At 40.2% G+C, this 10,671-nt stretch overlaps 4 protein-coding genes across 4 annotated transcripts in view; 3 read left to right on the top strand and 1 right to left on the bottom strand.

Moving 5' to 3' along the window:
• The window catches only part of AK88_04490 (uncharacterized protein), a gene marked incomplete at both ends in the record, with an annotated part of 2,285 nt that extends 1,481 nt beyond the window's left edge, over positions 1-804 (top strand). Inside the window, 2 exons of the mRNA XM_012482100.1 lie at positions 24-529; positions 658-804. Coding sequence (XP_012337523.1) covers positions 24-529; positions 658-804 — 653 coding nt within the window. The remainder of the gene's footprint in view (positions 1-23; positions 530-657) is intronic.
• Positions 805-1,282: 478 nt separating this feature from the next.
• On the bottom strand, positions 1,283-3,870 carry AK88_04491 (uncharacterized protein; the record flags this gene model as incomplete). Its single annotated transcript, XM_012482101.1, has 3 exons — positions 1,283-1,314; positions 1,457-1,619; positions 1,711-3,870. 3 exons carry the CDS (start codon positions 3,868-3,870, stop codon positions 1,283-1,285), a joined length of 2,355 nt encoding a protein of 784 aa, XP_012337524.1.
• Positions 3,871-7,568: 3,698 nt separating this feature from the next.
• AK88_04492 (uncharacterized protein) lies at positions 7,569-9,830 on the top strand (the record flags this gene model as incomplete). The annotated part of the gene is made up of 1 exon (XM_012482102.1): positions 7,569-9,830. One exon carries the CDS (start codon positions 7,569-7,571, stop codon positions 9,828-9,830), a length of 2,262 nt encoding a protein of 753 aa, XP_012337525.1.
• Positions 9,831-9,951: 121 nt separating this feature from the next.
• On the top strand, positions 9,952-10,445 carry AK88_04493 (uncharacterized protein; the record flags this gene model as incomplete). The annotated part of the gene is made up of 3 exons (XM_012482103.1): positions 9,952-10,066; positions 10,238-10,284; positions 10,419-10,445. 3 exons carry the CDS (start codon positions 9,952-9,954, stop codon positions 10,443-10,445), a joined length of 189 nt encoding a protein of 62 aa, XP_012337526.1.
• Positions 10,446-10,671: the final 226 nt, after the last annotated feature.

Below are 10,671 nucleotides of genomic sequence, written 5' to 3' on the forward strand. Positions count from 1 at the left end.
ATTCCTCTCCTCTTTATTGATAGTAACAAATTGGAAGAAAAAAAAAAAAAAAAAAAAAAAAAAAAAAAATAACAAAATTGTCAACGTGGATAAAAGTCTTTTCCACTTGGTCTCCAATCAGCTTCCAAATTTTTTAAATTCAAATTATGCATTCTTATTTGTTGTTGATGAGGGCGCTCGTAATTTTTACTCTCTGGTCAATACCGACATAGTGCGGTTACCGCTCGATGAGGACATCATTGGACAAGTATATAAAAGTGGGAAACTTATCAATTACGAAAGTGGGAGCCTCATGAAAAATTTCGCTCATTCGTATAAATCGAGTACGCAGAAGGAGGGAGTCGGGCAAGATGTACATATTAGTGGGGGAACAAACGGGGGGACAAAAATATCCTTCCCAGGGGAGGCACCCCAAGGGCATAAGGAAAATGAGAATTCCCTGCAGTTTCTCAAAAGCCAGGACTTTTACATCGACAAGAAGAGAATTGACGCCCACCAGGTCATTGCCGCGCCGGTGTTTGGTCTAGACGTAAGTGGAGAGCGCCACACATACATTGTAGCATGTGCATCGGCACATGTACCACCGGCGCGATACCCACACCGGTGCACCACCACCACATTCTTGTTTCCTCTTTCCCGCTCCCCCCCTCTTGTCAGGAATCCGTCATCGCCGTTGTGGTGGCGCTCAACGCAAAGGATAAAGTTTCCTTCTCCGATAAGGACGCCCAGTTCTTGAGCATGTTCTGCGTACACATATCGCAGGAGATGGAGGGCGCGAAGGAGCTGCCCGGAACCCTAAGGTGAGCAAACCGGGTCAACTGCCTCCCCGAAATGGACGCCAAGCGCAGCAAAAATGTGCAAAAAAAGGGCCAAAAATAAATCCCTAAATGGGCTTTAAAATGAGAAGAGAGTTGTACGGAACGCTTCAAAAAGTAGCATCATGTAAAATAGAGGCACATTATAACACCCCCAAAGGTGCTACCTCATTTCTTTTTTTAATTCCTTCCTCCTACCGTGTCCATTTTCAGGCTGTGCAAAAAAATAGTGTACGACTAAAAAAAAAAATTGGAAGAAGGGCGTCGGCAGGTTTTCTGCATGGGTAAGGCGATCTGCCGTATGATTTGCCCAACGCCCGTCTGTGCTGATCGACGCCCCTTTTTCAAGTACTTCCGATCAGCAAAGTACCAACTGCGAGAAATTCCATCGTTAGTGATATTACCCACACGCTGACGCGGAGTGGCGCCACTTTTCTCACCTTCCAAAACTTCCCCAATTCAACAAGCTAAACATTTTTTTGTCTGCATATGGACCCATCTGTAAAAAAAAAAAAAAAAAAAAAAAAAAATTCACTAGCTAAACGAACATCGCAACGAGCATTTTACTACCACACAGCGTCGCCCCCTCGTGCACACGCACAACGGATGGCGGCAGTGACGGGATGCCCAGAGGGACCTACCCTTCAGAACGAAAATGTTGTCCGCCAAATCCAAGTTGGCCTTCTTATGCGTTATGCGAATTATGGTTAAGTCTTTAAAAAGCGAGTTCTGCCTTATGTTTTGAAAAATGACTCGCTCATTGTCCTTGTCCACGGCTGAGGTCGACTCATCCAACAGGAGGATCTGCAATGTGCGGGGTAAAACGAATGAACAGGATCAGAGTGACAAAAACAAATAAGTAAACAAATAAGTAAACAAATAAATATGTGCGTACCTTCGGATTCCTGGCCAACGCCCTGGCTATGCAAATTTTCTGCTTTTGAGACGAAGTGAGCAATTCAGTCCTATTCGAAATAATCGTTTCGTACCTCTTCCTCAATCTGCTTATATACTCATGGCATGTGCAACACTTGGAAATATTAATCAAATCGAGCATGTCAAAATTGGCGCAATCGTCTGTTATACCATAAGTTAAATTTTCCTTTATCGTTCCCTTAAGTAACTTCCAATCCTGCTGGACGTACGAAAATGTGTTCATAATTTCTCTCCCCCTGTAATGGCTAATTGGCTTGTTATAAAGGTACACCTTCCCCTTGGAGCATTTGTACAAATTTAGCATCAACTTCAACAACGTCGATTTTCCCCCTCCACTTTTTCCTAATATAACATTATTTGTGCTTTTCATAATTTTGAAATTCAAATTTTTCAAAACGTAATGGCCTGTATTTCTGTACTTAAAAAAGACATTCTTGAAGTGCAGCACGACGTCTGATTGTGCACTCTGCGCGGTGGTGTCTACATGCAGAGACATTCGCTTCGCGGCTGCCTTGTTAAGAGAAGCGCCATTGTCCACGTCAGAGCAGTTACCGTCGGGCGGCTCAATGTGACCCCCCCCTTTCTGCGCCCGCTCCTTGATCATCCAGATGATGTGGCGGTACTGATTCACAATGTCACATATATCGATATAGTAGTCGAGGATATCTATGTAAGAGTAAATATTATTTATATAAAAGAAAAAAGACGTAAAGGTACTATTGTCAATTTCTTTTCCCTTTAAAAGTGTCTCCCCCTTCACCAGAATGAGTACATAAGTTACCAACACAAACAGTTTGCTCACCACCATGTGGACCAGATTAAAATGCTCCTTTTTCATTTGAAGAGATAAAATATCACTTAACGATTGAGAATATCTACTACACTCATACAATTCAGTACTAAATAATTTTATAACATTTATATTGTTCAATGCCTCCAAAGATATTTTCGTATTTCTTGTCTTCTCCCTGTTAATCGATTTTATCCTCCTCTTTTTCAACTTTGTGGAAATTATGGTAAGGAGGGAGGAAATGCAAAAGCAACTCATAATGACTGAAGACAATTTATAATTCAAATAAAACATATACCCAAAATTAAAAATGATGGAAAAAAAATTACGTATAAATGGGTTTATATAATATGGAATAATATCTGCAAAGTCGTGTGCTTCCAACGTTACCTTATTTACAATCTCACTCTGATCCATTCGGTCAAAATATTCATTGTCCTTATTTATATAAACTTCAAATAAAAGTTTTTTTACTTCCTTTAGTGAATCCGAGCTGGTAACCATGAAAATGTAATTTCGAAGCCCACACAAACTCATATTAATTATTCTCACCAAAATACAATTCAGCAATAGACCTCCAAAATTGTCGAACCTTCTGTTTGAAATATTTTGAAATATTAAATTATCACAACGAGGTATTATTATACTAATAATTGCACTGTTAATCATCACGAAAAATGTTAAAAAAATTATTTTTTTTTTACACAAGACATTTTTACATACCCACAAAAAATTCAACATGTTGTCTTCCTCCACAAACTTGTTCACTTGATCTACATATTTGTTCATTCTGCTTCTTATTTTGTTAAAAAAAAAAAAAAGAGAATTTTCTACACCCCCTCGCGTTCGTACCTCTTCGCATATAACACTGCTTGTGTGTTTTTCCTTCTGGCTGAAAAGATGAGTGCCTTTAAAGTGTTGCCCTACCTTGGCCAAATATTTTCCCCCGCCAAGAATTCCCCTTTCAAAACTACTCGTCTTTTCCACATTCTTCCTCTGCTTCTCCCTCCGCAAATCACATTTTTGCAACACAAATGTTAACTTCTTGCAACCGTTTAGACGTGCCCCCCTTGACCCTCCACTTCTCAATGCGTTGGTCAAATCATCCCCATTTCGTGCAGCACCACACAGGGGGGTATATCCCACCCGGTCTAGTTCGGTCTGCCCCCTATTCCTTACTACCTTAAAGCGCTTCTCCTTCCCCTCCTTCGTGTTGGAACCCCGTATGGTCTCGTTCTTCACCAAGCTACTCTTCTTCGCGTTCGCTTTTTTACTCACTATTGGTAGGAGAACCACAAAGAGGAGCAACAGGGTAGGACATTTGCGCATCTTCTTTTCCACTACGGCTGATTTGTCCTCACCATTTTGTCATCCCCTTTTCTTCTCTTCTCGTTTATCTGTTGTGTTTTTTTTTTTTTTTTTTTTTCCATGACATGTTGTCATTCCACACATGGGTTACCAAAAATTATATATACATCCTACGGAAAAAAAAAAACTTGCAAAACATTCTTGTCCTATAAAAAGATCATTGGGTCAGGTCAGCCTTTTCAAGGGTTTAATTTTTTTTTTTATTTTTCTCCTTTCCCTTTTGGAGTTATTTGCAGCCGAAGGTGTGGGGGAGTACACGAAGGGAAGAGTAACTTTCTAACCCAATGGAAAAGAAATACCAACACTTCACCACAAAAAAGGGATCTCCAATTTTGTTAGCGGCGATTACATATTAGAGAGCCGCCAACCCCCAGTGGTACTAACTAAAAAAATATATATATTGGGATTGCAGAGAAGACTGTACACAAATGGCGGCATACCTCTACACCCAATAATGGTTAATCTGCAACGTGTTCCAATCTAAAGTGAGAGGAGAGGAGAGTATGCCCTCTCAACAGCGCAATTCACAACAACATTCTTTTTTTTTTTTTTTATTTCAATACATGGGGGAGAAATTTCACGCTGCGTGGTACACCCCAGCACGACGGATGGAACGGAAGAACGTGTAACAAAGCACCAGAGTTGAACACCCCAAATATAGCACCTTCGTAAACAAGCGACACGGACTTAAAGCAGCTCTCCAAAGTGAGCACCAAAAAGTGAGGCTACTTTTATACGCATTGAGTATCCGCATGGAGAGCAGCTTCTCCTCCTAAAGGGCATAACCCGTTCGTCATGACAGATTGCCACTGCGGGCGCATGTGGTGAAGGGGCACAACGGGCAATTAGTACAATTTAAGGGGAATGCGCAATTTTTTTTTTTTTTTTTTTGTGCACACCTATACCGACACATGCCAGTCAACTTGGTGAAGAAACAGATTGGTAAAAGGGACCACCCAATAAGGGAAACAACCTTATAACATTTGAATAAACAGTTCACCGCTCACACACGGGTCCAACGCAGTCGACGATACTTCACCCCCCCCAGTGTGCATCTTGCACAATAAGTAGTCCATTACAAAAATGCGGTTAAATGGAAAATGTAATTGTGTATATAAAAGCGAATGTACGAAACAGTTTTATAACCTCCAATGGTTGCACGAAAGGGGGCTCTATTTTTTAAGGACAAACTAAGGTCACCCTACGAATGCACATTGTGTCAGCAAAAGGGCTATCCCCATGAAGAGGCTGAAAATGAGACTACCACATGGGTAGAGGGATAACCGTTTAATCCTTTTTCACTTAAAATAAAAAGGTGAACATGAGCAGACGGCAGCTTTTGTCCTATTATTAGAAGCCCCCCCATGTTGCACAAATGTTTTACTTGTCCTCCATACCGTACTGCGCTGTTATGTCCACTGTCCTATGTCTCCTTCGCAGTAGTCCCTTCCCGATACCTCTCTCACCCCTCATGAAATATCAACCCTCGTAGAGCCAATAAAAAAAAAACAGGGGGGGGATTCACAGTACTAAAAAAACAATAGCCAATAGGGAACTGCCTCAAAGGGGGAAAACTTTTTGTGCCTCCAAAAATAGACCCTATAGTTCCTCTTACAAGAATATAAGGAACGTGATCTTTTCGCGCCAAATTGTGCATCTCGTCATTTCCTCGTTCCTTCATCAAGGCGCATAACGTTTTATATACCTTCCCTGAAGAGGTGATCGAACAACCACCCCTATTTGTATGAACAACTTACTGGTAATTTTTTACCACAATGGAAAAAGCATTGTGTATATGTGTCTTGGCGTTTACTCCCCTTTTTTTAGGAGAGGCATTTTACCTGGGTGGCAGAAATACCGAGTATATTCAAACTTGATAAAACCGTGTCGATAAAAAAAACAGATAGAATTTTGCCACAATGGAACTAAACCAACCACAGCACCAGGTGTATTCATTTTTTTTTTTTTTTTTTTTTTTTTTTTTTTTCCTCTTCTCCGCGAGTTACCAAAAACGGTTGCAGCGTTATTCAGAAGCGGCAAAACTACAACGTAGCATCTTAGTACATGTAGGGCGAAAATGCCGACCCCGCGAAAGCGATCGCGTCAACATGGCAAAATTAAAAAGCACCCATAAAAATAGGAAGCCTAATAAAGTAATAAACAAAAAAAAAATATATATACATATACAATGTCATGTATATTCACGTTTGCCTACATGTACGCATACACGTATGTATTTCTTATGCATGTACTTAAAGCATACTTATTTATGTACGTTTATATGCACGTACGTATAATGACCCAGCGGAGTCTCACAGCACCAAGTTCTAATAAAAATTTTTTTTTTTTTTTTTTTTTTTTGTTCGTTCATTTTTGCATATTCACAAATTTCATTGGTTCCATCATACGAATTGTACTTTTAGAGTTTACCCCATAGAACGGGCCTTACCGTGGACTGATTGTTCCCCAGCTTTCCCTTGTTTTTTTTTTTTTTTTTTTTTTTATATTGTATCGTGCATTTCCCAATTTTTATGTATTCTCGAAAATTACCTATTCAAATACAAGGGACCAAACCACATCCCGTGTTTATACCACCGCGCTAAGCTGGACCAAGTACCTAAAACAATGTTAGTGCCCCCTGGGGGGTTTATACGCATAGGTGGTACACGTTCATGCCATGCTTCTCCTATAAAACGTTTTGCGCATACAATTAGCTACCGCCCTGCACGTTCACAGGCGTTTACAAATAAATGCTTCCCTGTACGCGCCCTGCCCCAACTGTGAGAGCGAACGTCCCTAATAGACATGCCCAGAGTATGCAGTACATCGCATGAGCGTTCCATTGTTATTTTGTCCCTGTTGCTTTTTCTTTATCTTTATCTTTATCTCTTTTCTGTTTCTTTTCATTTTATTTTATTTTTTTTTTTACCTGCTCTGTGTCACCACGTGCAAACAGTTGGCACATGTTATAAAGTGAGGTCTTTCGAATTTTTGCAGAAATGTACACCCTGTCGCATGTTATCCCGCCCCCCGCAAAATAAATAAAAAATAAAAACAGTTGCTTATCTGATAAGTCGAGCATGCATTGATATTCTTGCCCCTTGCATACGTGCGACTGGGTGTGTGCAGTCCAGCATAGCGTAGTATTTTGCCCTGTTTCTTGCCGCATTTTTCTGTGCCTTTTTTTTCTTTTTTTTTTTTTTTTTTAACCAATCTGTTCGCCACTTTATGCCAGCCATATTTGGCTAACATTTTTGCTATTTTTGTGCCCAGATTGTACCCTCCGTAAGCGCCCATTTGCGCGCCATACATTTAGCACAATTCATCCCTCCCCCAGAATTCTCATTTTCAAAAGTGCCACGCTTGCCAGTGCGAAGTTGCACACATGACACAGATCGCCTGAACGTTAATAAAAAAAAAAAAAAAAAAAAAAAAAAGTGCGTAGTGTACTCTTTAGCATTAATTTATACTTGCACAAGCGGGAAGAACAAAGGGGGCTATAAAATATATGTGGCCAGGAAAGGCGCCTGTCACCGAAGCGACATAAGCGTATTACCCTTTTTTTACCAACTCGCGCCGTGCATATTTGAGCAGCGCCTCCGAAGAACACGGACAGCTGTTCCTCCCCACACAACATATAAGCATCACGAACGCTAACCATGGAGTCCAGCATGTACAACAACCTGCGGAAGCTCATCACCGTGATCGACGAGCTTAGGGACATCGGGCTGCAGAAGTACATCAATCTGCCACGTATATGTGTGGTGGGTACGCAGAGCAGTGGAAAGAGCAGTGTACTGGAATCGATTGTGGGGCTGGACTTCCTCCCCAGAGGAGAAGGTATAGTTACCAGGAGGCCCATAGAATTCAGGCTCATACACATAAAGGAAGATAGCGAAATTAAGCACTGGGCTGTGTTCGAAGATGACAAAAATAAAAAGTTCACCGACTTTAACAAAGTCAGAGAACACATAAACAATTTAACTGATGAACTAGCTGGAAAAAATAAAGGTATAATAGACGAGCCCATTGTCCTGAATATTTACTCAACTAGCTGTCCGGACTTATCCCTAATAGATCTTCCAGGAATCACAAGAGTACCTCTTAAAAATTCTGACCAGACAGATGATATAGAAAGGCTAACCAGAGAAATGGCATTTCGTTATGTAAAAGACCCCAGGACAATTATCCTCGCCGTATTACCAGCTAATGCAGATATGTCCACAAGTGATGCGTTACAAATAGCACGCAAAGTAGATCCAAAAGGGTTAAGAACAATAGGAGTAATTACCAAAATTGATTTAATGGACAAAGGAGTAGATGCAAGTAAAATGTTAATGAATGATGAAATCACACTCAGGTTAGGTTATACAGGAGTGGTCAATCGATCCACAGCAGATATTAAAAGTGGAAAGTCAATAGCTCAATCGCTAAAAGATGAATTACAATTTTTTCAATCACATCCAGTATACAAAAAATTACCTCCAACACTCTACGGAACAACATCACTCACAGATAAACTAACCAAAGTACTCCTCAGACACATAAAGAATTTCCTCCCAGATATTAAGATAGAAATAAATGAAAAAATTAGAGTCATAAATGATAAGCTGTACGAACTAGGTACCCATGTTCCCCTCGACGCAACAAAAAAAACACAACTCTTATGGTCCATGATTACAGATTATTGTGAAATATTTAAAAACACCTTAAAGGGGAAATATGATAAGAGGTTACAAGTCTTTATTGAAAATAATGACATCATTTGTGGACTCAAAGTTAGAACCATTTTTAATGAGTTCCTCGACGAGTACGTAGGGAAAAATGTAACAAGCGAATTGAGTGATAATGATATTGATGATGCGATTTGTTTACATGAAGGGGATAGTTTACCAGGGTTCCCCTCCCCCGATACTTTTGAATTTTTAATCCTACCACATTTGAAAAAAATTAATGCACCTGTATTTAACTGCCTAGATAAAGTCAGTCAGACGTTAGAAATTCTGTCACAAAAAATTGCAAATCGAGTACTAGTAAGATTTCCAGCATTATCTGAACAGGTGCTCGACTTGTCGCAGACAATTCTCCTCAGGGAAAAAGAAAACACACATAATATACTCGAAAATTTTATAGATGCAGAAACCAATTATCTTTTCACAAATGATGCTTCCTACCTAATTGAACATGGAAGTATAATTAATGCAAATGAAGATGAAAATAATAATGACAGTGGTAACCAAGACTTTAATTCTCACCAGAGAGCACAAAATAAAAGACAACAGTCAAATATCTCCAACTCAAATGTAGAAAATAATAATATGCAAAATAAATACTACTCCAATATGATGAGTGAACAGGAATATATCACTGGGAAAGCTGCCAAATTTGTTAGCACAGCTCAAAAGTCAGTTATGAATATGTGGAATTCAAAGGACAAAAAAAAAACAAGATATAATGCTCAATTTATTCAAGAAATTAGACGAAGACTAGATTGCTACTTCAACATTGTATTACGAAATGTCAGAGATAGTGTACCCAAAATTATAGGTTATTTCCTTATTAGAAAACTGCAAGAAAAAATGCAATTCGAACTCTACTCAGATTTAAACAGTGAACAAAAACTGTATGACCTTTTAAACGAACCTGCTCATGTTGTTAAAGAAAGGGAACACCTCAACAAACAGCTGGAAATTCTCAAAAAAGCAAATCAGGTGCTCCAGAAGGATCCTAATATCACCTCCATCAATTTGGACCTCTTCGACGCAAATTATGAACAGGACTTGATGGAATTCCAAAAGGCCTTAAAAACAGGCAACGCACAATCTGTTACACAGGGCTACAAGCAAAACCTCAGCTCCCCACAGGGCAGCATGCACAGCTTGGGCGACGGACCCTCCATGAGGTATGCACTACGTGCATAAGCGGGTTATTTCCCGCCCATCACGAGGGCCTCCCTGCACATTTGTTTAATCCCCCCCCATCAATACATATCCTTTTTTTCCCTCCCCCCTTCCCTGCCGCTAATCCAGCAAACGCAACCCAATGATGCCAAACCGGAACGGCTCTCCCAGCATGAACTCAAATTCGATGAAGTCCAGTGGCATGATGAATCAGAAAATGCCCTCCTCAAACTACATGCAGCAGAATCTCCTCAACGGTAAAACCGTGAGAAAATTATTTTAGCACCCCACACGATTTACACCAAAATTAGTTACCGCACTTGAGCATGTGTGAGCCCACCCGGTGCCCTCAGCTAACGCGTAGAGAAAAGCTTCAGTCACGAGCACACCACGTCTTCATCATTTTGTCGTTCCCTCCCTCCGTCCAGATCCCAAGGGAAAACACTTGTTCGAAAAGGAGCCCATAAAGAAAAAGGTAACAATTTTGAATTGTAAAACAGACATGAAAGGGTGCAATACATACATGCATACATATTCATGCGAATGCACCCCACAATCGCGCACCTTGAGAAATTTCCTCCTAATGTGACCACCCCACTTCCACTTTAGGTGCAGTACAACCCCCTGTTCGATTAGCCCAACGACGGACCACCGATTGAAGTAGCACCTCATAAGATTTCTGCGCCCACCGCGTCGCATTATGCAAATGTGTACCGCTGCATATATCAGAACAGGTTCCTGTTAATATATATTTTCGCACTCCGCCCCATCATGGTATTTTCCCTTTTGCTGAATTTGGATAAACCGTTTATTAAACGTTATTTCGCTTCGCATTTCTTGTGTAATTTTTTTTTTTTTTTTT

The sequence above is a fragment of the Plasmodium fragile genome (assembly GCF_000956335.1).
Source record: "Plasmodium fragile strain nilgiri unplaced genomic scaffold supercont1.65, whole genome shotgun sequence".
In the NCBI taxonomy this organism is placed as follows: Eukaryota; Apicomplexa; class Aconoidasida; order Haemosporida; family Plasmodiidae; genus Plasmodium; species Plasmodium fragile.